The 27,556-nt window shown below is 41.4% G+C and overlaps 2 protein-coding genes across 11 annotated transcripts; both read right to left on the minus strand.

Annotated features, from left to right (window-relative positions):
• Positions 1–943: 943 nt before the first annotated feature.
• Positions 944–4,444, minus strand: mdkb (midkine b). Of its 2 annotated transcripts, none has more exons than XM_027021465.3 (4): positions 4,335–4,444; positions 2,073–2,149; positions 1,797–1,964; positions 944–1,702 (listed from the first exon to the last, which is right to left on the minus strand). In XM_027021465.3, exons 2-4 carry the CDS (start codon positions 2,146–2,148, stop codon positions 1,506–1,508), a joined length of 441 nt encoding a protein of 146 aa, XP_026877266.1. In that variant the 5' UTR covers position 2,149; positions 4,335–4,444; the 3' UTR covers positions 944–1,505. The 2 variants fall into 2 exon arrangements, with proteins under 2 accessions (XP_026877266.1, XP_026877265.1); XM_027021464.3 differs by having other exon boundaries at positions 2,073–2,175.
• Positions 4,445–6,493: 2,049 nt separating this feature from the next.
• dgkzb (diacylglycerol kinase, zeta b) lies at positions 6,494–26,411 on the minus strand. 9 transcript variants are annotated; one of them, XM_081712326.1, is made up of 34 exons: positions 26,085–26,411; positions 25,491–25,727; positions 21,299–21,362; positions 15,518–15,626; positions 14,985–15,080; positions 14,575–14,652; positions 14,433–14,489; positions 14,246–14,314; positions 13,943–14,014; positions 13,747–13,863; positions 13,433–13,504; positions 13,199–13,294; positions 13,012–13,094; positions 12,826–12,886; positions 12,610–12,723; positions 12,197–12,337; positions 11,933–12,011; positions 11,775–11,830; positions 11,633–11,695; positions 11,381–11,454; positions 11,107–11,218; positions 10,717–10,916; positions 10,398–10,498; positions 10,108–10,187; positions 9,623–9,692; positions 9,417–9,457; positions 9,004–9,194; positions 8,711–8,818; positions 8,074–8,108; positions 7,589–7,641; positions 7,351–7,471; positions 7,203–7,239; positions 6,904–7,003; positions 6,494–6,820 (listed from the first exon to the last, which is right to left on the minus strand). In XM_081712326.1, exons 2-34 carry the CDS (start codon positions 25,651–25,653, stop codon positions 6,704–6,706), a joined length of 3,030 nt encoding a protein of 1,009 aa, XP_081568452.1. In that variant the 5' UTR covers positions 25,654–25,727; positions 26,085–26,411; the 3' UTR covers positions 6,494–6,703. The 9 variants fall into 9 exon arrangements, with proteins under 9 accessions (XP_081568452.1, XP_081568453.1, XP_081568449.1 ...); XM_081712327.1 differs by having other exon boundaries at positions 25,920–26,411; XM_081712323.1 differs by lacking the exons at positions 21,299–21,362; positions 25,491–25,727; positions 26,085–26,411 and adding exons at positions 17,336–18,371; positions 18,864–19,045; positions 20,101–21,276.
• Between the last annotated feature and the right edge of the window lie 1,145 nt (positions 26,412–27,556).

Raw genomic sequence — 27,556 nt, forward strand, 5'->3', positions numbered from 1 at the left:
GGCCTCACCAGGGTCTTCTCCATGACCCATGACACTGTTGTAAACATAGTTAGAGGCTGCTGACCTCTGGGACAGTGTGACTTCTGGCTTGTGATGGACTATGGCCGGTTGTTAATAACTTCAGTTTTTCTGGCCAGGTGTATGGCATGGTTACTGTTCCTGGTGATCTGGGAACCCTGCCATCCTGTTATAGCGGGAGACATAATCCACCCACTTAATCCCCAAGACAGATATCCTCCATCAGTATTGTAACTATGACCACTGTTACCTGGTTTTCTACTTGCATAGTGAAAATATTGCTGGCCAACCAGGACAGGCTGGACTCCTGTGGCCAGAATATACAGAGCTGCCAAAACCTATTGAGCATGAGGGCAGGGAGAACAGCCTCTCTGGGGGCCAAACTGGGGAGTCTACAAGGCACTGGATGGGATTGTTTCAGTTTAATTACATGTTTAAGTTGGAAAGCTCTTCTCCCATCAAAAACAAAAGAGGGAATACTCATGTTTGTGTGGAGGAAGTAAGATGCAGACTGTCCATCTTGGTCTTTTTTTGGGGAAGCCAGGTGAGCAGAGTCTGGAGATATGCAATGGAGAGGAGGGTGATCCAGACATGCTCCTGGCCTTCAACCACTCCCCACTCAACATAATGGTGAAGATGATCCGTTCCTGACAGCGGACAGCTGGATACTGGCTCTGCTACATCAGCAGCACTCTTAAACCTGCCTGCTACTTGTTCCATAGAACTACTTTTTAGAAAATGGCTAAATTAGCTTATAAAGAAATATGCTATATTTATTGTCTAAGCAACACTAAGAGGAAGAAGTATACAGAACCATGTGGGCTGTTTCCAAGGGTGTACAAAGGATTTACATTATGGTACAAGGAAGTCACTCAATTTCATACTGTTTGTGTCTGTCTGTCTGAAAACACACATGGGGATACTATTGAAAATACACTTTTCTTATTTATTCACAAACCTGAAGACGTAATCAGTTAGTGATGATGAAATTTTGATTGTACATTGATTACAAATCTAGGAACAGAACATTTTAAACATACATATTTGTGGTTGTCTACTGGTGCAGCAAACTAAAAATTTTGAGGTTTGATTTATGCAATGTACACAGATATTGTTTGAAGGGAAAGTCTTTGTGTTAAATCACTTATCTTTTTTCTACAGTTGCAGTTTTTGGATAAATTCTCCAAGGCCCAAAAATGTGGGTTTCTCCATATAGGCCTATACCTTTAGTAAACAATGGTATTCTGTGGTTTTCTATTCATATATGAAAAGTAAATTACAGTTAACCATTTGCTATAGAAATTATTTTAAAATACGATAATGGAAACAACAATCATATCAACAAACGAGGATCAAATATAGATAGGGTTACAGTTTGTTTTTTTCCCTCATTGCAGATGAAACTCCACTCACCACAGTGAGTGTTAAGGAGGGGTTCACAGGGATGTTCCATTGACATTTGGGGCTGGGGAGATGGGCTGTACCACTTAGTTTTCTTTCCCTTTCTTTCCCTTCTTCTCCACGCCCTTGGGTTTGGGCGTCTTTGGAGTGCAGGGTTTGGATACCTTAATGGTGGTCTGGCAGTCTGCATTGAACAAGGCTTTCTTCAGCATCCCAGATCTGCTCCGAGTGCCTGTGGCTGTATCACACTCTGCCCAGCGGCTAAACTTGTACTTGCATTCAGCTTAAGAGAAATCAAAGATGTGGTTACACAAGTCATCTTTATATACCAAGGTTGCTAATGATTTGAAATGTTTTTATATATGCTAATGTCTTACCACCAAAGTCCTTCCTCCAGTTGCATGGCACTTTACACTTGTGTTTCTTGGTCTGCTCATGGCAGGTGGCCTCACGGACACCCACTCCACAGTCACCGCTATTGGGGACACATTTTCCATACACCCACTCAGAGCATTCCGCATGTGCTTTGATGTCTTTCCCATTCTCTGCAGGAACATGAATATTACATGCATGTACATTACTGTTATCAATGCCGTTAAAAAGAGGAAAGTGGTGAATGTTTGATTGCAGACTGTGCAGAATCTGAATCTGACCTTTTCTCTTTATGGCTTCCACAGTGACCGTCAAAGCCACCAGCAGCGCAATCGTTATTGAGAATAAACTCCGCATCCTATGGCCAGCAAGTACCAACATCAGCTAAAATATTTACACACACACCCATACATGGACAGATTATTATGTAATTTCATGGCATATATAGATTATATTTTCTCTTGAAAAGTATTAGTAAGTGAGTGGAGAAGGGGTTACAGTTAGCACTGTATCCTTGTCATGAAGTAGTGACTAATTAATTGGTTGATGCTGATTGAATAATTGGCTGATACTGAGACTGGGAATGTGACAGTCCAGTGTGAGCAGTGTGAACAGTCCAGTGTGAGCTGAAGGGCTGTCAAAATACAACAAATGAGATTGTGTTTGTTCTTGCTATAAGTGCTGTAACAACACTATACAGGACAGGGTGATCCTGCAAACTCCAACACTTGCTAGGAAGACAGCTATCTTACATGATCAAGATTAAGCAAACAAAAATATATAGTATTAATGATTTAAAAGTCCCAACAGGCATTCGATCTTACTGTGTTTAAGGCTTTTCCAGTAAGCTAAATAGCTAAGAAAAAAGAACTGCACAGAAGGGCTGCACAGAACTAACCCAGACAGTATGTTAATGCAAGCAGAAAGTATAATTGACAAAATTTTAATCTAATTCATAGATGCACTAGAATAACACTGGTATGGTGACACCCTGGGTGGCTTTTATTAGCAGATATTGTGGGTGATCCTCATCTGGGAAAGTTACAGAAACATAATGCACTGTTTAGTACATAAGCAATTGTGACTTTTTAATGTATACATCATTGGAGGCGTGCACTAACCAGCGTTTTTCACATCACATTAAACATGAAAAAAATACAAACAAAATACAGGCATGAAAGCAAAGGCTGGGATCCTAAACAGACCTCATGATGGATATTTCATTCCTACAAAGCATCTCAATAAGGCACTCAACTAACATCCTGAGGCTCTACTGTGTGTGACTCCATTTAAGTGCCTCTCTATATTTTGCCCCTCTCCTCCCGGATAGCGCACACACCACTTCTCCTTTTCATTATCCTTATCCCTCCATTAAAGCCTCCTCTTTCATTGCGCAGCCTGCAGTACGGCTGCCATTCTTCCCCGACTCATAAATGTAGAGGGGCTTTTTGTGGGAAGAGAGGCAGTGCTCAGCAGGGGTGCCCTCCCCTCCTCGGGCCCAGGCACTGAGAGAGAGGCCAAGCGCTCAAAGGACTTCAGCTCAGCCTCAGAGGAGCCCGATTCAGTGGCTCTGAACAAAGGCGTCTCGCCTGTTTTCCTTCCCTTTTTTGAGGAAAAAAAAAACAGATCCCATGCTGTCTCTCTCGGCAGGACTGCTGAATGTAAGCTTATTTGCATCGAAGGACAAAAACAGCTCTGTGGAAGAGCGAGGGGACGGGGGATGCCGCTTTTGATTAAAAATGCAGGCCTCGACATTTTGAACACTTCCTCACAGCGCGTAGAGTTCACCGACAAACACATTTGAAGCCGGTTCTTAAAATGAGCGGCATCCGGGGATCTGAGCATCTTTTGACAACTATGTTCTGTATTTCTATTAATGATTAACTGATGCCATGAAAAAGGGAACCGGTGCGAGCAGCCCAGTTTGCAATGAGTTTCCGAAGTGGGCCAGCAGAACTAGCATCAGCAGCAACTGTTTTCAAGAGAGCAACGTCTGCATCACTAAACTACCGACACTTCAGAGACATCGAAGCTCCACAAGTTAACCATCCAACTGGATGTTTGCAGTAATGGGCTTAAGTAAGAGATTTCAACAAAGCAATAAACTTATACTAACATTAAAAAAAAAAATTAATATATAGTGGAAACACAATTTTATTATTTAAACAGATGGACCATTGCTGCATCATAACAAATCATTAGTCTACTAGAATAGTCTTTATTGCATTAGTGAAACCTACACCAATTCTATATTTAATGTGCCATAAGTTGTTTTTTTTTTATCCGATGACACGCAAAATACCAGTAACCTGTCTGCCTACTACATTGTGAAGAGAGCAAAGAAAAATGGCATGAATAGCACAATTAAGCAACTATACGCTAACGATAATAAAATCACTGTGCAATGCACCTCTCAAATAGCCACAAAACTGAAAGAGCGCACAATTTCAAGTCTGTTTAAACGCAAAGCAGGTATTTTCTTTTTCTGTCGAGAGAATTTCCTGCTACATTAAAATACATAAAAAGAGAATGAGCATACTCGCCTCGTTGTGATAAAGGTCCTTTTAACACGAGAGTTCGGTGTATGCCCTGCTCTCCAAACGACAGCTCCCCCCTCTGTTTCGCCTACTCTTTGTTTTTGAAAACTAGTTTGAGCTGGTCGCACGGCACTGAATTTAAATGCACCCCAATGACACCATTGTTTCACGTGACCCAAACTTTATACGAAGACATATCTAGTCAAATATTGTTTTATGTAGAATTAAACATCACCGTTCTCTTTTTTTTTCTATACAAAGTCATACTGATGGGGAAAAAAGGTTTACATATAATACGAGGAGTGGTACGTATATGTTTCAAGACACCTCAATCTACTGTTACATATTCATTTCTGGAAACTGACTTTTACTGCAGCTTTTACCCTTAAAAACTCTACCATTAAGGTAAGTACCGCAGTTTCGAAGGGCTGTAGCTGTTGGGATCAATACACAGTGTAATGCTGGCATACATGGTGTTTCCCATAGTGTTCCATTTGCCTTGAAGCTTACTGAACATTCTGCAAATATTTTAACCCAAAGACAACTTATTCCAATACTCAAATATAGTAAAAATTAAAACACAAATATTGAAATTTAATAACTTTATTATTATTATTATTAATTATTATTACAGTAATAAACCAGCCCAAAGTACAAATATACATCTAACAATCCTCAGTAGATAACACTTTAAAATCTATTATAAATAAAACAATACATATATGTGTTGATAATGTTATACAAGTTTGGTCAGGATATTGGTAGTTATTGACACATTTGTAAAATGTCTGATATGTACATATACTATCTAATGTTGAATTGCACAGCAACTGGAAACAGCCCTGACAATGCAGTTGAACTCCATCATTACTGTGCACTGAAATAAACATTGTGGCAATAGTGGCAGATGGCACTCAAAGAAAAAAAAAAAAAATCAGTTGAATCGAGAACACATTCAGTCAACCTCGTGCGTATCTAATACCTTAGGATGTCACAATCAGAGTGCATGTAAGCAAAAACCAAACTAACTACAATACACAAGAATTTACTCATCAAAATATATGCTGACATACATTTACCTTTAAAACTACACATAAAACGGACAACCTTAAAGAGCTGAGCATTTGAATATTTTAGTGTAACCCACCACACTAGGTCACTGATATGTCTAGTCGTTAAATATTGACAGTGACACATTGTAATGACCTTGTCTCTGGAACATATTACTGAAAACTAGGCTACTTCAAGCACATGGAAAGAAATGATAATGGAACCTTAGGGTTTTTGTTAAAACCCTCATGAAATTTCCTAGTATTTTGGCCCCTTTTTGCAATAAATCATTAAAGCTAGTATAGTAAGCAAACATAGTATTCTATAATGGCTCTTGTAGGAAACAAATAATTCTACAGAGAGTTCCATCTTTAAGCTGAAAATTAGTGAAATTAGTAGTAATGCGAGCAATATCATTAACAAATAGTGATGGCAACCAAAAGTGTCATATATTAAAAAATTTACAGTAACTATGTTGTTTTGATACAATGCAACACAAATTTCAGGCATTTCTTAAGAAAGTCATAAACAGCCCAAAAAGCAACATCTCAGGTTACAATTTTAAAGACAGGGGTCTGTCAAATCAATTCCAATACAGCCTGTGTCAAAGCCAGCAGTTGAAGTAGTAAAGCTACAGGAGGTGGATATTTATACTTATAACTAAAACATTTTCAAAATAATTGACAAAAGTTCACTGGAATAATATAAGTATATATGTATCTGGCAACAATGGCAAATGTTATCAGTTATGCAAAACTGATACCAAGTCAAAAGAAGGATCAATGAACATGAATTGAATGGAGACCAACTCCACTCAATTCATTCCATTCTTTCATACATTTCTTTTAGGTCTAGATGGTTTGATTTGTAGAAGGTGAAAGCGTGTGTGTGTGTGTGTGTGTGTGTGTGTGTGTGTGTAATGTGTAATATATATATATATATATATATATATATATATATATATATATATACACACACACACACACACACACACACACACACACACACACACACACACACACACACACACACATACATACATATATATATACATATACACACACATACACATACTTAAGTCCAAAAGGTTTTGCACATTATTTCCTTAGGAGCAAACAGCATGTTGCCAACACAACTGTAAAATAAACACTTTCATGCATTGTCATACATAAAGACATCACAAGTTGCCTCGTTTAAGGGGCGTTACCCTCATGAGTTAACAACAACAGGCTCTTTCTCTTCTGACATGCTGTCCCAGAATACTCATTTGCCCAAGCCAACAATTCCACTCCCCAGAGGAAGAAGAGGCACGTGTAGGACGCTGGCTACACTGCTGTCTCGTGGTCATCCCTCTGGATCATCTGCCGGTGCTGCTGGTTCTCAAGATAGTCAGCTAGTGGCCGATCGTGAGCCCTCTGCGCCCGCACCTTCGCACTGTCACCCTAAGGGAAGCCACAGGATGGGATCAGCGCTGCTGATGGGGGTGGGGGGTGGGGGTTGTTGGTGCTCGCTTCTCTGGTCTTACCTGCAGGTCGGCCTTCACAAGGGAGGCTCCAGCCTCCACCAGGTAGCCACAGATTGTCCTTTGGCACAAAGCTGCTGCCTTGTGCAGAGCGGTCTCACCTCTGGATATGTACATAAAGTAGCATGATTGGAATGTAACAAACATAAGAAGGTTTAAAAACTATGCTGGAATATTATAGTTCTTGGTCATCAGTGCAAAGCAAACGTATTATGTATAGCAACGAAAACCATGACACTACCCAGCAAAGAGATCTTAAGGGTTTGAAAGAGGGGGCAAGAATGAATTACAGCTTTACTTACGTCTCTTTTTCCACAGCATCCAGAATACTCGGTGGAGCTGCACAGAATAACATGGAGAGGAAATACTCAGAGCATTCAGTGCACTAGCATTTCAATCCTTGATTTCCACTACTCATCCAAGTTTAAATTAATAACCATTTCACTGTACCATTATCTAAGATGTATCTGACCATGTCCTTGTTGCCCATATCTACAGCATAGTGGAGCAGAGTGCAGCCCATCTCATCACACAGCCCCAGACTGGCCCCTGCTTTGTGTTGTGCCACGAGCTGCAAAACAGCAGGACTGCAGTGATTTATGGGAAGCTGAGCTTAGACAAGAGCAAAAACAAAAAGTGACACTGTATCATACAAAGATGTGACCTGTATGTGGAAAAAATGTCATACCTTTTCTAAGTTATCAGACTTCACAACTTCAGTTAGCATCTTCATAGTCTCTACTAAAAAAATTATAGGCAATTTAGTTTTGCCTCACTTGTAGTGTTTGCAACAAGAGAGCCAAAATGCTCCTAGTGCACAAGTCTGCAGCTTCAGTTGGATTCTCCAGAGCAACTGGTCATTGATCATTTTGACTGGATATCGTAACACTGGCAACAACACAAACAAACAGCACAAATAAAGTTTAGCCTGAGAAGTTTGTTTATTGCTTTACAAGCAAAGTGTTGCCAGACAGACTTTGTTTCCAAAAGCTAGTAGCATCGTTTGTCTGCACACTTTCACAATATGTCAAACCAGGGTTCAGGGGTAGTGGCATATATGGAAAAAGCCTGTTCTGTAATTCTGGACAACATTTGGCCTGGACTGGCTGGTTTTGAGTTCAGTTGGAATCACTGCTCTAAAGCATTTCCCAATGTGATGTGATGTGATTTTACCTTTATCAGCTTCATTCTGGATAGCACCACCTGACCTATGAGTTCAGGAGGCAGACAGAGGAAGTAATTCAGTCATTAGACATCATCAATATTAATAATTAAAAACCATGATATTATATTTAAAGACTACTGAATTAGCATAGAAAGAACATGTGTGTATGTATTTGTGATTGCATGTTAATTTTATGTTAATTTCATGTACAGTTCCCCACTGACGGATCAGAGCCTTCCTCAGTTGTGTTAGAACAAGTGATATTCACAATTTTTTCTCCTCACTGTTCAAGTAGCACAGAGGGAAAAGAATACAAGTATGACCCTCACTCAAGCACAAGATTCCTTAAACCTTTTTTGTTGCATTCAGATTGGAACATTTTTCTGGGTTTTTTTTTTGTTTGATAGTTTTTTTACGAAAGAGCAACAATGGTGCCCTATCCATTTTGGCAGCACCCCTAAACCCCACAGTGTTCTGGAACAAGACCAAATGCTCCCACTGTGCCCAGAGCTGACTCAAACCAATAATTGGCCAATGGGGTACGAACCAGCTTTTTCACACATGACCAGGCACTGACAAAAAGTCAGTGCCTAGTTGTGCGTAAGCCAAGCCTAACTCCTTACGCCCCTCCGGAAAAGGTCCCACCTGGACAAGCCTGCACCTGAGGACAGTGCTGTTACAGTCTGCTCCTCTGCAGTGGTGCCGTCACATGGCAGTCTTGCCACCAGACTCGTAGCCTGTTCCTTAATAACCCTGTAGAGAGACGTACAGTAGAGAGTTATACACGCATGTACACACACACACACACAGAGTTATACACGCATGTACACACACACACACACACACACACAGCAAGCGAGCAACAAAACTGCTCAGTCCGTCCAATTCTGTAACATGTAGCACGTTTCAGTGCTCCATGCCCTGAGTTCCAGTTATACCTGTCCAGTGATCGGGGGGTGGGGGAGTACACAGGGAAAGCAAACTTGTCGGAGCCATTGGAACACTCTTCCACTACGTCTGTCGTTCCGGGCATTCCTGGGGATGTGCCCACTGTCTCCTTAGTGACCATCTCCGGGTCGAGGATAAAAAGCTCATCCTGGGAGATCTCAGTCACATAGTTCAGATGCTCCTGCATGAAAGACACAAGATTTTAGAATGAAACAGTAAACAGTGTTTTAGAGTCTGCAGAGTGACAGAAAGTATACTCACATGCTTTACCGTTTTTGTAGTAATTAAAATATCGAATCTAGTTAACATATTTCTCTGATGTACATTTTAACTTTGTGTTGTTTAATATTTCTATCATTCTGTCAATCTGCTCAGAAATTATCTAATCCATTTGTGTTCATACCTGAGCACGGTCTATTCTGTAGAAACGATCTGCAGTTGTTGCTGGAAAAGAAAATAAGTCGATGTTATCAAAAATATGCATGCAAGCAAGAGTTCGTATTTTGACTCTTCAGTTCACACAGTGGAGGAAGATATGCAGTACCATTTTTAAACACAACAAAGATATTTTCATAATCTTTTGCTACCCATTTTGAGAACACTGCTTACAGTCTAGGAAGCACCATTTGGGGGAGAGCTGTGGTGCAGTTACTGTATCTGAATGCACTCCACACCTGTTCTGAAAACAGAAAGACCAACAAGACTGAACAAGAGGAAGACCTGCCCCAGCAAATCTCTCATGGACTTTGATTTATCCAGTTACACGCATTATCATCATCTTCATATGACACTTGCACCACATATCTGTTCTTAATATTTTAAACAATGGGAAATTCACATTTTAAAATGTTCTAGAGGAAGTATCTTATGTTTTTATCAGTTTACAACAACAACATTTTAACAATTTGAATGCAACAGTTAACAATTTAACACAGTGGCATGCACCAATAGATTTATACTCATCTAGAGCACAGTTTAAATGTGTAAAGGCATATTTAAAGTGTAGAAGAATGACCTGTTGCAATCCTTTTTTATCTCTACCCTGATCCCCTGTGATTGAACACTCTCAGATCAGGTTAACGATTCAAATGTACCTCATGCAGCTTTTCAACATGCAGCCGACACGTCTCCAAATCGCTGTCTCCTGGGACAGTGATGAAGCCCAGGTGGATTGCTGAAGAACCAATTGGAGAAAACAAGCTGTGATGAGTGTGCATTAATAGAACACCAACCACAAAAGGTACACATATCATAGTCTCAGAGATTATGCTTACATTATAAAAGTCAACATCTGAGTTTTTGATTCATCATGTAGTATGTTACTGAGTACCATGTACTATATTACATTTGTGCATATTGCAGTTTGAAGAGCAGTGTAACTCACAGGCCTCTTTGAGCTGGTCTTTGTCATAGTGCAGGGTCTCATAATCATGCATGCTGATGCAGCTCACTCGAATCTGCAGCTGTTCAGATATGGGCTGCTGACTATTTCACATGCACACGCACGCACACGCACACAGAAAAGTGTTCAGTATATTAATACTATGCTGTTTTGTTATAGCTGTATATGACCATCCATGTTTTAATAAGTCTTTTTGGATATAAAAACAAATAAAAACAAAAATTAAAACTCAAAAAACAACAGTAGCAGTACATTGATGGTCCACAGAAGTGGAAGACCACGCCACCTCTCTTATACTCACTCGTTGAGCTGGGGAATGGAGATCCTCCTCTTGGTCTTCTGCACCATGTTGGCTTGGTTCCTGAGGCTGATACAGATAACAGATGGGGCCAGCCTGCAGGGCTCGCCGTCCACCTGCACAGGGATGGGCTTAAAGGTGGTAAGTGTCACCTGCCGGCACTGGTGCAGCCTCTCCCCATGGCCCCCCACCTGCAGGGTGGCCTGCACAGCCAGCACAAGACCAGCAGCTTTACTCACAGAGCCAGGACACACTGCACATGTGCACATGATGATTTTCCCCATCAGTTACACTGGCAAATTAAAGGAGCATGTAAATATAAGAAAAATAAGATATGATATATTGTTCATGGTGCATATTTAGCATTTGTTTTGACTGGCTTTGGTGATTTACCAGAGAAGTCATAGTAAATCCAATAACTTCGATACAGCCGTCATCGTGTCTCTGAGGCCCAAAGTCATGGTGCTCACTAGGGTTACCCCAAGGCATTGTACCAGCACAGTACCTTCAAAACATAACAACTACTCAGTATGTGATGTTAGGCTTTGCACTAGACATGTACATACTTTGAAAGAAAACCATTCGCTAGCTGTTATTTACTAGCCTAGGAGCCCAAGTCAGGATATGGGGAACAAACAGCAGAGGGCACTGTTATAGGCACCATTACCTAGGAATGTTGAGGAAGAGCAGACACTGCAACTTCAGTTCCTGAACTTTACTAGTGAGGTCCATGCCATCACACTGGACATGTCAAACAGATAAATATGACAAAAACACACCAAAAGGATTAAGAAGCACTTTATATTTAAATAATTATAAATTAAACACAAAACATCCAAAATGAGTCTGTGAGGAGTGTGTTTGCTTTTTTTCTATAACCAACAATATAGCTCTCACACAAGATCTTGTGTCTACTCACCACGACTTTGATGTGCTTGGACAGGTCTTTGGAGCTGCGCATGAGAAAGTCTGAGAACGCCGTCTAGAATAAAATCACATGAACTGTAAGATGCAAAAAAATAACAGCTGATAAACCCTCACAGGCATGACAACAGACTCACCCCTGCATAGAACATCTTGTTCCGAAGACGGCTGTTGAATTTCTCAGGGTTGGCTTCTGAAAAACAGATAGGGGAAGTTAAGTTCTCTGAAACCAACAAGTTGCTATATATATATATATATATATATATATATCTTTAAATCTTTAAAAGATACATACCTCGGGATTCATGGAACTCCAAGGTAACATGTGCATCAAAACCCAAGCTGAAGTAATTATTGAATACATCAATGGGAAGCTTACAAACAGACAAAACAGGAAATGAGCAGCTGTACTAATATTGATCATTTCACCAATAAAACTCCCTTAACTTCCACTCCCTTTAATTCCCTTAACACTCCCTTTAACTTCCATCATGCAACTGATATCAGATTGAGCTTTTGGTGATCACTGCATTGTGTGTAGCTGTAGGTTAGAGCTCACCTTGTCGGTCTGCTGTTCATCCTTCTCTTCCTCACTGGCCTCCAGGTTGGGCTCCACACTCAGGTTCCAGCGGTCCAGCTGCACTATGTTCCCATCCTCCACATGAGACAGGATTTTAGATACAGGCTCATCTGTGTATCCCTGAAAAATGAACAGCACCAAACTGCATCACAAACAGCACCACATGAGCTGTCAGACAGACACACTTATTACAGTTGGAAGCTTCAGCTGAGACATACATGTCTATCCTAAGTGATCAATTCAGTTGATCTAATAACATTTATCAACTCAGTTGATCACTTTCCCCAAAACAAGCAGAAAAATCAAAGCACGTCATTCAGCAATCTGTGCTAGCCATTGCTACCCCACATCATCTCATATTTCAACATATAAGAGCATTATGGTTATCTCACCCCTCCCCAGTTGAGTGTCCTGGCCAGATCGTTTCCTGTGCCCAGAGGGAGCACAGCCACGGCGGGCTGAGGGTTCAGCCGCAGCTCATCTAGCACGGATAGAATCCAGCCAACCTGCATGTCCAGCACACAAGCAATCCACAGACTCATTAGCACACGCTCTCACTCACTCAGCATCGGGCTTGACATCTGGCTGATCGCAGGTATTTTACTGACCGTTCCATCTCCTCCACACACTAGAATGCGCAGGTTGGGCACTTTGCAGTACATTTCCAACCTTAATAAACAAACACAATGGAAAACAAGAATGAAAGCGGTCATGAGAAATTAGAAATTGCACTAAGAAAGACATATGAACACTGAGGTTCATTTGATCAGAACCACTAACATTCTATTACTTACCCCTCTTTGGGCCCTCCCTGTGTCAGATCAAACACTTGCCGTGGGTTTAGGTACCACATTAAAGACCGGATAATTTTTGCTCCCTTATAAAGATAACAAATTAAATGCATTTGTAGAATGTTGCATTTCTCCACAAATACTACAAAATGTTACCTGGGGAAGGGGTGTATCTTTAGAAAACACTGACCTGATTTCCACCACTCTTTGGGTTAACAAACACCAGCAATGGCTTCATGAGTGGGGAGGGAATTGGCTTCACTATAAAGCTCTTCCATTTGCCATCCTAGTACACCGATTATACACAGACTTAGCATGGGACTACACATACAGGAAACATATTCACATGAGATGAGATTTGATCATTTGCCACTTTGATAAGCAGCACATTAATGCTCCTGGATAACATGGCTGAATGGACTACCTCTGGTCCTTTCTTGCTGCCCTTGCTTTTCAGAGATGCCTTCTTCCTCCTTTTACTTGACTTTAGTGATGCCTGGATTAAGTAAAGTAGTCTTTAAAGGAGCAATAAATTATTTTTCCAATGATTCTTCTTCACGTTACCAAACAGCCACTGTCGTTGTTGTTGTTGCTGCTATTATTGTTGTTTTGACAATAAAAAGCTGATCTAAATGGATAAATTTTTTAAAAGGCTGATTAACCGCAAATCAGACATTGTGCATTATTACACATTACAGATAGTATGAACAGGCCTGGAAAGGAGGTGTAAACAGGTACCTGTTGTCTGCGGACTCGGATAATCCAGGTAGGAGGTACTATGACTGCAGCATGGGCCCCAAGAGAACAGGTCTCCTCAATCTGCTGCAGCATGAAGCACGTCACCTTATTGTGGTACTGCAAACCGGACAGCGCCATCAGCTCTTTGCTCCCTCCCTCCAGCCACTAACTGTGGTATGATTCATTAAACACTCACTGCTTGTTTGCACCATGAGCAGCTGATAGCCACTATGTCTTTACTGTGAAAGGAGAACTTCTGCTGGAAACCCTGAGTAAGGTAAGGAAATGGAACAAGAATGATATATCAATTTGATGTAGTATTTATTCTTCTAATTTTCTTAGCAACAAAGATAACACTAAAAATTACAAACAAGAATAAGGACAATATACATATTTCTTCACATGCTAATAATGCTAACAAAAACTTCAGAGCTAGTGAGCATCACACAGTGACATTTCTGCACCACTTCACAGTGTAATAGACATTTTGATAATAAACCTTTCCACACTGCCGGCACTTCCCGTCCTGCCGGCGCCTGTGCACCCAGTGATGCCTGACAGTGGAAGCCTGTGAAAGCATCAAGTCTCCATCAGAAAACACACCTTAGCTAGTTCTGCTAGACTGAGAAACTTGCGAACTTTACAGAGTAAACAGGTAAAAACAGGTTCATGGGGCATTTCCTTACCTCTCGCACATTCCTCATTCCCGGGTCCCTGAACGAAGGTTTACACCTGAAATTAATCTGCAAGGAAAAGCCCAAATCAGTGAACACTGCTATGAAGTACTGTACAACATGAGATATGTCTTCCACGGGTTTAGGCCTTTACCTTCTCTAGCTGTTCCATGCACACTGTGTGCACCGCTATTTTGCAGGCAGCACATTTATAGCGAGGCAGTGATTTTTGCTGTTGGTGAGAAAAAAAAATCTGTCTTACTCTTCAAGCATCACTGATGTCTGCTATAGGACCTGTCCTTACACACTTTCAACAGTGGTGGGAGCTCTTGCACAAGACTTTCCAAAGAGATTTGGAGTTAGGCAGAGCTGAGACCAATAGATTTATCTGAACTTCCTAATTCACAGCCATGCCACTCATCTTTTCTTTTTCTTTTTTGAATAAAAAAACAAAAGAACTTCTGAGTGGTGTTCAAATTTGTTAGTGATTCTCTGCTCGAGAGAAAAGCAGAAGAAAAGAGAAGGGTAGAACATACAAGAACAGATGCTTTCAACACAGCTCACCAGTGATTTGGCAAAGCAGTAAATCTCTCCAACATAGCAGAAGTCTCCAGAAAGACTGGTCTCAAACCAGACATGTTGTCCAAACTGAGCATTCTCCTATTGGGAACAGTAAACCTATAACCAGACTTAGAACAAATCTATTACCTCTTTATTGTCAACATGGGTACTACCCATTTGTATGGTAATTATAAGGCTAATCTGAAATCAAATTTCTGATCATTGATATAAGTTACAATCAGCATGTATTTATCTAGGAATTTATACAGATCTTAAAAATTAATTGATTTTTAATTGAGTTTTTAATCTTATATGTAAATGGTAATAATGGTTAATAATAATGGTTTGCATCTGGTTACATGCAGTCTAGCTCTAAGGAACTAATGAACTATTTTAATGAAGACTGCAAACAGCCACCAATCAGAAAGATATAATTGCTAAAATGTGAAAGCCGCAGTGCTGACATTCCCTCATTAGCGCTTATGTAAATTTGATTTTGTTTAAAGTGTTGTTTCTAGAACAGCAGAGGAACTCACGGTCCAGTCGACTTTCTGGGGGATCTCTTGGTTAGCTTCACACTTGTTTGGCATTGATGCACTGGACTGGGCAGTCAGGTGCTGAATACCAGACTTAGCAATAGCTTTCCTAAAACAACAACATGCACATGCTGATGAACTCATGTGTGTGAGTCATATTCAGTTCAATATTCAAATCCTAAAGAGCATTAACCAGGGAGAAAGGCAACACACTCACACACATCATAGGCACAAATGTAAACAGAGGAAGCCAAGTTCAGGGAAAGGCAGTTCAGAAAATAAAAGTCTAAATCAGAATTCTGATTGAAGCTGTCTTAAGCCACCAGGAAGAATGAGAACAAAGTATTTTTATATTTTATATATATATATAAGAATATGAATATATATATATAGAAGAATATATATATTCTTCATTCTTCCTGGTGGCTTTACACATATTATATATATATATATATATATATATATATATATATATATATATATATATATATATATATATATATATATATATATATATATATATATATATATATATATATCTGCAGTGTACTGAAGTAAAATATGTACATACATTAAAAATTGCAGTGATGTACACAAGGTTCCCAGAGAAACAGGACCTTTCAGCAAAGTGCTTCTGAAGTTATAGGAGGAACCATAAATTCAGAAGCACTTTGCTTGCATAGCTGATGAAGGAACCTCTGTCCGCAACATCCTTTTTCTCTGTAAACCTTGTGTAATTCACTACAATTCTTTTTTTTAGATATTGTGTGTATATTGTTTGATTTGTTATAGATTTTCATTTATTTTAGAAACCGACTCTCTATTAGGGCTCTGTGTGGTCATTCATCTGGACGAGCACACTCTAGAGACCTAGAGACCTCCTCCTGTTTTATGCCCATATTAATCAATGATTCTATTTTCACCATCCTCCTCCAATGAGCACTTCAGTTGGTTATAGCTTTCCGGGCAAATCCAACCCAAGTACTTTGTTGTAACCAAGATACACAAAGAAAGGAACAAATGGAAAGAAAACAAAGGAAAAAAAATTACTAGCAGGTCTCTAGGTAGCTCATATGCACCCGAACCTGACACACCCATTGCTCATACGCAAAACTGCACAAAGCAACAATTGCCGTCAGGACAGGTCTGAATTTTACACCAAAAAGGTACAGTTCCATGGGGTTAGGAAAGAGGAGGTTCAATGCACTTCTGCTTCCTGTTTTGATCAAAACTTTGCTCACTGTGACCTTTGTGTTCAATCCCTGCTGTGCAAATCAGTGACGATTAGCAACCTGAGGTAAGGTAGCCCACTGGGTGATCAGCGGCACTGATTAGTCACGTCGCTGCGCTATAGTAGCGGCTCCACTAATGAGCAAGCGCCATGGAGCTCTGAGCCCCAGGATAGAGAATGAGAAGGTCATCACAGAGGGAAAAACCTTACGCATAGACAGCTGTCTGTACTCATTCACTCTGATTGCTTGTCTGTATGTTCTAACATCTGGCCAGTGATCGCAGAGTTTGTCTCTAAGGTCAAGAAACAGCCAGGGGTAACTGGTCACATTTGATCATGCTGTGAGGGTTATTCCTGACACAAAAAAAATGGTTTATCTGTTTCATAAGAGCTCTAAAAGTGCTCCTCAGCTAATGCTTGTGTTTTAATGTAAGGAAACAAAAATGTAGCAAATAATTTCCAAAGAAAGGTAAATAAATAGTCAAGAGGCGCAGGAGAACCTTAATCTGAATTTGGGATTAGGCAAAAAACACTACAAAGAGAGATGATGATCCTATGGACAGAATAAAAGTAGAATTTTTACATACGAGAGGAACCCACTCCACGACTCCAGTCTGGGATCATAATGGGCTCCGAGAAGCGGGCTGAAGGAAGTGTGAGTCTTCCAGCAGGTGGAGTTCCTGCGGTTGGGCGGCGGTAAGCCTCTCCCTGGCCAAGGGCTGCCTGCCTTGCAGATGGTGGAAACGCGCCTGCGGCGCCTCCTCTGACTGCTGCGGCAATAGCGCCCTTGTGGACCAGCTTCGCCATGTCCCAGATGGGAAGAGTTCCTCCTCAGACAGCGCGGCACACTAATTCGTGTGTGAGCCTGGACTTGCTCCATAACTACACCTAGCGACAAGCAATCACTTTGGCACCAAAGAGAGGAGTTTCTGAAACCCAATTCGGGTGAATTTGCCTCGATAAAATGCCTCTCACACAGCTCTGAGCACTGGCCATCATCTGAGTCAGCAGCGGAACTTGGGCTAGTACTGTTACTGGCACTGGCACTGTCACTGTCTCCTCCAGAGAGCACCAGGTCTGATCTGATGAGGGCCCGGGACACGTTCCCTTGGAGCGCCAACTTCCCCATGGCTGGGTCGCAAACCTCCTCATCCTCCTCCGTCATCTGAATGAGGCTGGCCAGCAGCATGGAAGGGCCGAGGAGGTGCGTGTCGATGTTACGCAGCTTGCTCACCCTCTTTTGTCGTACAGCGAAACGTGGGTTGGCCCCTGGCGTGGTGGTGCTGGAGCGGCACCGTACCCCCCCCACTGCCCCCGAGGCCCCCAAGCTCCCCACAACCCCTGCACTCTTGGCGGGTCGAGCAGACACAGCATGGGGCAGAGGCTGCAGCTGGACGACAGATCGACGGCGCTGGGTCAGCATGGCCGAAGGAAGGCCTACGCTGGAACGCCTGCGGGCACGGCTGGATGGCACAGCCATGCTGGGTCGCCGGGGTCGACAGGGCTCTGGCTCCTCCCCTTCTGTTGTAGCAAGCGCTACCTTCTTCCTCTTAAAGTGCCGACGGAAAAATGTGTCCATGGTCGCCACAAAAGCTCAACTCCCTTTCTAACGACTCTATGGGGCTGTTGATGTAAAATTCAACCTGTCAGCATGAAGTATTAATTTCCAACACAAGCCTTAGCCTTGAAGTGGTACTTATTTAAGCACAATCCTAAACATTTTCATAATGACTTAAATTCCAAATTAATTCTAATCATTAGTGGAATAACACAAATTTTCTTCAACTAACACAGGTCTCCAGAGAATTGTCCCTTCTTGCTATTACACTCAAAGCATGTGCTATTTTATTACGTTATTTACTAGATAAATGTGCCACCAAAACAGTGCATTCAAAGGTGTACTAAAATGCATTACAGTTTGTATTAGACCTTAAGCTAATATGTAATGATTTCTCTTAGGCTACTCATAACCTCCATGGAAAAGTTTGTAGTTTGAGAGCTTAAGCCAGTGGTGTTTACTAGTAGAACAGCCCCTGTAGAGCTGCTTTGAAAAGCCCTGATGACATTATCATTCAGTGACATATAAGTCTTTCGAGGAAATGAGATGACGTTTACCTTCTGATGATCAGCGTGTGACGCGGAGATGGAGATGGATATGTAGATGCCCAGAGCAGATTAAATGGGCTTTCTGGACACTTCACTAATGGCTTCCTGGGCTAATTATAGCAACTTAGCCTTTCTCTAGCTCATTTAGAGGTGATGAGCAGGTGTTCGGTTTCATCTAAAGTTATTAAAACCTGTGGAAATTACACTCAAGTCAAACACTGTTGTCTGTCTGCATGATGTAGCACTGTGTTTAATAACCATAAATATCCTCCTTTGACTGGTGATGAAACTGCGAATTGTTTTCACTCTAAATTAAACAAAGTGATCCTGCAATTTTACTGGAGACTTGAAAATACAGAAACTCTGTTTTAATGTTGAATAACATTCATTAACAGCTTGTCTGGAGCACATGGGCCATACCAGCCTAAATCCATACCAATGTCAGCCAGGGACCAGCTGAAGGAACAGGATATAATTAGGAAGCTTTCCAGATCTTTCTTTGTTAATACTCAGTCAGTCCAGCTAGCTAATTATATTACCAGACAAATCTTTCAGAGCAAAATTGTGAATAAAGCACAAAATAATAAGTTGAAGAGCAGTGCCAAAAATTAATTTCTTTTGATTGGCTTGTAGCCTTGTTTACCAGGCTACAAACCTGCAATATGTACAGTTTTCCCACATATTACTGACAATGATTACTTTGCACACAGACTCGATTAACATTCAGGCAGTTACAGGAATTACATGTTATAAACTTGTAAGCTCTGTTCAAAACCACCATGACAATGCCTCTCAAAAAAACCTCCTACCAAATATCTTTCAAGAGAAAATATTAATAATAACTTTCAAAGGCAATATTTCTAAAAACATCTTGGTAGAAATAACTACTTTGCCCATATACAGAATGTCTTGGTCAGATGCTGGTGACTGAGCCCTAAACTCTTATTATAGTGAATCAAAACATACAAATGAAGAGGAGCTTTACACATTGTTATCTGAGAAGCAGCTCACTGTCCACCATTCCATTAAAACTTTCCTTTAGGAATCACAAACCACTTGTACTAGATTTAACAAGTGCCCCAAAACTACATACTACATATTCTTCTATAGACAACCTTAAGGAACTGAGCTTTACTGCAATACTTATTACTGAACCCTGTCCAAAAGCTGTACTGCAGCCCTAGGCTACTCCTATACAAGCAGAATGTCTCCTTATCAAGGTGTAGAGAAAGTAGGCGCGTACAACCTGAGAGACGTAGATCTCCTCCTGTCGCCCCGAAACACAATAGACTGATAAAGAGAGAGGATGATCAGGTGAAGGAAGAGGAGGTATCTACACAGCACATGGACACAAGGGGCTCATCGATTGGCTGTGCAGGAGACAGGAGGAGTGCAGCCACACACCAAGCTTGTGGTTTGAAATCATTACTGATTAGCAGAACTCGCTAGTGTGGTTACTACTGAGGCACACATGCACGCACACCTCCTGTGAAGACTCCCTCACTTCATTAGCCTTTTTAATAAGCAATCTGTATTTATTTGTTTTAAGGACGACTAAAACTACAGAGGCTCCATCACAAACCATGACCGGAAGATGGATGGTGTAATGGTAACCTCTCTGCACTAATCTCCTTTAGCAGTAATGAGAACTAATGGCGCTTTTACTCAAACAACTAAGCAACCAGCTGCACACAAAGTGCAAGCTTTACATGAGGAACAATCAGAGAAGTGGTGCAGGCTCCTACTGGGTTTCCTTCCACCTTACATAAACGCACTTGTGTGATGTAAACAGCATGCGTGTGTGTGTTTTATTACCTTTTTTTAACCTTCTACTGGTCTACTGCTTTCTACTTCCTACTGACTTTCAATTTCTCTTCACTTTTGTTATCAGGATACGCACTGCAACTGAGCTCAGGTCAGTCTGGCACACGGCCAGCATCCTCCATTGTGACAGCTCCTTACTGCGCATCTCACCAGATAAAAAGGCAAGGCAGAGCCACTCCAACACCACCACAATGCCATTCATTTCCACTTCAAAGCCACCAGACTCTTGCATTATGGATCAGTGCGGGTAAACCAGCCAAAGGCCGGATACAAATAAATAAATAAATAAATAAATAAATAAATAAAAGTTGCATACTAATTTAGCAGCACAGAGCGCTGGCCATGGCTGCCCAAGCCCTAACCGTCTCTTATGAGCGTCACTTAAAATACAATGTGTCAGTCCCAACCGTTTGATTAAGTTATCCTTGACAACTGTTCCGCTCTGGATGGACGCGCTATGGCACGCAGGCACACAACATGAGGAAAACAATGACTGCTCTTTAAGAAGGAGAATTCTGCTGCTTACTGTCACTGTTACTATGGAGTGGGCCGTGGCACCCATACCAGCTAGTCTCTCTTCCGTTTGGGACGTAGAGCAAAACTTTCAGCACTGATTTCACCTTTTAAAATAAGTCCAGAGTTGCTCCTGGCTGCTGGATGGTACTTCATTGTCTGTCCTGGCTCCTTTGACAGAAAATGAATGGATAACATTCTCATAAGACTTTCCACATATTGAATTCAGATATTTCCTTATGTTTTTACAGAATACCAATAAGAATAAACTTACAAAGCACAGCCATTTAAGAGTTTATTGGCTTGATTTTTGGAAAAACTGATTTGCTGTAACTGCAACTTTAAATTTACACTCCTCTGTCGGCATAAAACCTAGTGAGCTGATGAAGAGATGCTGTTATTAAGAAGGCAACATGTAGCACTTCTGCCATCTGCAGGACAACGTTAAAAAGCACATGCTGCATGTTAAAATCAAGAGAGATGGAAATATATATGTGTGTGTGTGTGTGTGGAAAGAGAGTTAGAGAGAGAGAGAGAAAGCGAGAGAGACCCACTTCAAAGAACCTAAAATGAACTTTTTATTCTCCAGTAATCCTAGAGAGAAAATACATCATGCAACAGTTAGCACCAGCATCCCAGATTCTGTCCCAGAACTCATTATTCCTTTAAAATCCCAAGTGTCCCAGCTACCTTCACTTTCTAATGTGCTCACTGCAAGGAGAAAGATGTCCATACTCTGTCTCAGCGAGATGCATGCCACCACAAAAACCTTTGGGTGGATATGTGCTGTCAAAAAGATCATTTATTAAAACTAAAACTTAAATACATAAATGCTACCAAATGGGGTTCCCAAATGAGGTTTAGGCTTCAAGAAAAAATATGAATAAAAAAATGTTTTCCTCCATGTCTAAATGGAGCACTTTGAGGATAACTCCATCAATACGATGTAGATTGTGTTTGGGACCTGTACTCCAGTTCAACCTCTAGCTTTCCTCCCCACTACAGACAAACTTCAAAACAAGCAGGTGCCCTGATTTCTGGCCTGAACACAGAGCATCCCTACTTCCCCATTACTCACTACACACACACACACACACACACACACACACACACACACACACACACACACACACACACACACACACACACACACACACACACAGAGAGAGAGACATATATAGATCTTGATCAATATATAGCAGAAGAGAGGCAGATTTGGTATAGCCAAAAGCAAAGTTGGCCTGTGTCTATTAAGGTCTTGACAGGGAAAGTGAAGCCATGCGAATGTGGACTAGTAGCTTGAAGATTTGTTTGTGTGTATATCTGCACATGCACATGAAGCAGCACGTGTACATGTTGATAGGACATATTTGATTTGTCCCTCTGTAATGACTAAGTATCTGAAATGAATCAGTTCGTCTGAAAGCTGGTTTAGGTGGTGAGGTAGAGGAGAAGATGGCTCTGTGTGGGACAAGACAGCATCCCCCTTGTGCTGCACTATCACAGTGGTCTCCTGCTTTTTCACAGCACAACACGGTTGCCTGCGCTGTGGTGACATTATCAGATTACACTCGGTCAGGGAACACGCATTACCAAGAGCCAAGGCAGTTGCCTCAGCCCTCTGCAGAACAGGTGAAACACATGTGCACTTGCATACACACGCATGCATGTACACATACATACACACACCTACCTACTGAAATCCGGGGTTTAAAATGCTGGACTAAGTAATGGGTGAGAACTCAGTTTCAAAATACACTGATGTTTACTAACATAGTGAAGAGCCTGTCTGGAGCAGATGAAGTTAGGTTTCAATTGTGCATCAGGAAAGCTCCACCCTCAGTCTAATAATACTTAGACCAGAATCATCTGTCTCAGTGTAAAATAAGGTGAAAAAAAAAAAAAAGTAAACCCTTTGGAAAAGTTTGATTTGCTGCATAAATAGCTCCTAAAATGAAATGTGAATTGTTATTTCAATAATTCAGCTAGAACTGTTCAATTTAAAGTACGTAAATAAATTAATAAAACATACCATAACACTATTTTGGTTGCCAAATCTTCAAAATAGAATTCTGATCAACCAAATCAAAAATTGGAAGGGTGCTAGTTCAAGCCCCACCACTGCCAAGCTGGCACTGTTGGGCCCCTGAGCAAGGCCCTTAACCCTCAATTGTTCAAGCTGTATTCAGTCATAATTGTAAGTTGCTTTGGATAAAAGCATCAGCTAAATGCCATAAATGTAAAGTATAAAATGAATTGCTGGTCTCTCTTGTTGCTGGCCTCCCTAGGAATGGGCATCCATCAAAGATAAGTGCACAAAGTAGAATATTCAAATAGAAACATTACAGATCATTACAAGAACAACGGCCCGTGAACAGAAGAGTCTATAGTGTAACTTTTTGATAAACTGCTGCAACGCCAAAATCTTATCACAACTGTGAAGCATGAGGAATGGAATATCATGGTGTGTGGTTGTTCTGTTTCCTGAGGGCCCAGACAGCAATGAGGTACAAATGAGTTTCAAATTTGTATCAGGAAATTCTACAGTAGAATGTCAGACCATCTGTCCATTATCTAAATCCCCAGAGTAATGCTACATGACAATGATCCAAAACACAGTAGTAAATCTACAGTGGAACAGAAAACAAGAAATTATGTGTTTTAGACAGTCTTGACGTCAGTGTCATTTAAACAGAGTGTTGTCATATGAATTAGGCCATTTTGGCAAAATATGCCAAAAAATAGACAAGACCTTAGGTTGTTTTGCTTAGAGTAGTGAGTCAAAATACCTCCTAACTACTCTGCATGACTAAAAGCATTTAACAGATGATTATTCCAATAAAGTAGGTTCCACAAGCTTTTAAATATAACACTTAATGTATCTGTTTATTAATTACATTGACTATTTAAATGATTTGATCAGTAAAAGCAATGTACAATGTTCTATGCATTATTTGCCTTTAATTTATTTTTATGAATTACACCACATTTTAGGAGCCTTTTAGAAATCCAGATAATTCCAAAGGGTTCAAAAACTCTCACAACTGTATTTCATTCCATGATCCAGTTTTCATGTTTCTTTCCAAGTCAACCACACACACCCTCAAACTTTCCACATGCCAGGAGTAATTCCACACTGAGGCAGATGGCCAGTGCTACACTGACATCACAGTGGAATAAATAAAGAACCAACATCGCATGCCCAAATATTTCTGGTATGTATTTGAGTTTTGATTGTACTGTTTCATTCCTCCTCAAACACACAAACAGTGCGACAAAAGTTCTAGAAGTTCTACAGTAAAATGTAGTTAAAATGTGGTAGCAACTGAAATTAGATGATATGAAACCACAATATGAATAAAATGTTTGCTTCCCATTTTTGCTTCCTATATTATTCATAGTCTTACCTTATCTTATCCTGAGATCTTACACTAGCATATTACATGTTAATATGTATACTACACAAACACTTCTCATAACACATTACTTGTATAGTTCAGTAAAGGTCTATATTCCAATTAGTATAGCTAGTCTCCAATAGAGTACAAGTTCTAACCTACCATTCTAAATTCAAATCTGAGTACACTGTAGTTCTTGTGTCACTTCTGAAAACATAAGGTCAGTAGTGCACCACACACGTGGGTGTAACTAAGGTCCCGACAGGCCTGACCGTAATAGATGTTAATTAATTGCTTTACCCATCCATTAAGGCCATTTTTAGTGAATCATTAGAGACTTTAGTATTAATATAACTGCCAGATGAAATCTAAACTTACATTTTAAAAATATCTAGACTGAAGTTAGGGAGGTATGTTATAGGAATGCTGTGTGGTGTATGAATGTGTCAGCACACCAACAGAGGCAGGAAAGACACTACTGACATAAGTATGGTCCAGTTCTAATGGAAAAGTATCTACTTTAAAAGGAACAGTGGATTCTAATCTGGAAGGACTTGCACCAAACATGACCATTTTAAATTTTAAATAAGTATCCTTCTAGCAGATCTGTGGCATCTATGAAGCTTTCTAATGAACTGAAAAGGAACTTTTGTACTTGTTTACAGCCATAATACTGATATTTGGACTCTACAGAAGTTTGTATGGGAAGTAAACTGCAAGGTACACTGACACCCAAAGTGCCAAATTCTTCTGAAAGTGCAGGTTTTAACTCGCCTGTGGTGTCATTGGTTGCTTTGCTTTAGGGTGAGGTTACACCTTATTTTATTATTTTTGCCCTGACCCAAAACAACCCACGTATTTGCACATGCGCACAAATGTGCACGCACAAAAACACACTTACTTTCTGCCGAAGAGCCGGAGGCCAGTGAAGGTCTTGCTGGGGTGGGGGCAGGGCTGCACAGAAGGGGCAGAGCTGGACAGGTCCGAGCAGGAGGAGGAGACGGAGTTTGGGGCAGCCGGATCCTCGCCTGACAGCAGAGGCTCCAGGTGGGCAGATGGCCCATTTCCCTCTCTCTGACCTTCCATCGTGAGCTCAAACACGCACCCACAGCACTGCTCCTTCTCGCACAGCTAGACACTTTTGAGTAATGCAAACAGAGTCCAGGTAAAGACAATCCATCACCCACACACACAGATGCATGCATGCATGCGCGCACACACACAGTCATACATCAAGAAACCACTTCCAGTGGGACAAAAAACAACAGGCTGAGAGAGAGAGAGAGAGAGAGAGAGAGAGAGAGAGAGAGGGGAAAAAAACTTCTCTCACAGCTTTAACGTTACTTGAGGAAATTTCCCTGATTTTTGAAAGAGTATTGCAGTGCGGTTGGCCTCCATGCTGTGGGAGTTCATTCCACCAAGCAGCTCAGGCAATCAGTCACAGGCAGCACCAGGAAGTGCGCCTCATGTGTGCATGTCTGTGTGTGGCTCTCACAGTAAACTTTTCTTTCTCCTCCTCCATGTTCTGGAGCCTGCTGACTTCCTCCGCCTGTTCTTCCACCACCCACTGACAAGACCACAGCTTTGCCTCAGGCTGACGCTTCTTCCAGGGAGCGGCTTCTTTTTGCCCCCTTTCGTTTTTTCTTTTTCTTTCTTTCTCTTCTGGCTCTCACATCAGTCACCGTCTCAAAAGAGCGGACCAAGTCCAGGAAATGTCAAACCCTCAGGCGGCAGCAGTAGCAGGACCCATAGTCGTCTTGTCGTCTGCCTTTTTATTCCACCCCTGGCTGAAGCCACACTGGTCTGGTCTCCCTTCATGCACTTCCTGACTGACTGCCTCGCACACACAGAGGCACGCTTTTATCAGCGCACCGCTCTGAGCAAGCTCCAACCCTCCCCTCACTCCCGCTCATATTAGCCCAATGTAGATGAACCTGTGTTGCCATCTACTGGTCAAACATTTTGAATTCTAAGCAGATTGGACAGCACTGTTTATAATAAATCAGAACTCACATAATCTGTGGATAACATGCTCTGGAAGTTATAAAACCATAACTGGAGTTAAAACAAAACAGCGTCTTTTGTCGGGTAAGAGCGGGTGTTTCCCCCTCCACTGGCACTGTTATGGCTTCCTGAGTGCGCCGCAGTCTCCGCGCTGCTGAGGCCTCGCGCCTACTCAGCTTTACATAAAGCTGGGCGCACTGGAACCCACGCGCCACACGCCACTTTTAGAACACGCGCCGCAGCAAGCCACTGGTTCACACACGGCTGGTCCCACACACTCACATGCACATGTACTCACGTACACTTCTGAAGTGTCAGAGAGTTAGTTCGTCAACTCAGTTACATGGCTAGGAGGTGCAATTAAATCGCTCAGCAATAGCGGTTTGATGCACTACGGGAATAAATGCAACTGACTAAAACTAGGTTTCTGAGGTAAAAGTTACACAAGAATGTTCAAAACCGAAATGATTGTACTGAGTTAGCCAGTGAAGTTTATAGAAATATAAGTTTTTAATTTAAAATGTATCATTCCACAAGACTGAAATCATTTCAATGACAAGATCAAATCAGACCTCACCCTTGTCAACACAGTTTATACAACTGAAACCACCATCATCTTCCACAGTCTCTCAATCTGCCAACTTTGCTCGCTGCGCTGTTTAAACAGCCTGCGAGGTGAAACAAAACTGTGGCGCACGCTGATTCAGCTCTGCGACAGCACTGCTCTGGGATGGAGGCTAACGCCTATCTCTGCTCCGGGCTGGAGGCTAACGGCAGCGCTGCGCTGATGTGAATATGCTCCGCTGGTGCTCCGTGGGCCTGCAGCCTGCTAGCGCAGCGTGGACTGCAGCAGTACATTTCTGCTGCACACATGCGCGTCTGCTATGCGCGAACGCCGGGACAAAATCCACCTCCTACACGCGGTTAGATAACGCATGGAGCAGCTCAGGTACAGAGAGGCGG

This window comes from Electrophorus electricus, chromosome 4 (assembly GCF_041902795.1).
Source record: "Electrophorus electricus isolate QZ-2024a chromosome 4, ASM4190279v1, whole genome shotgun sequence".
NCBI classification, from domain to species: domain Eukaryota; kingdom Metazoa; phylum Chordata; class Actinopteri; order Gymnotiformes; family Gymnotidae; genus Electrophorus; species Electrophorus electricus.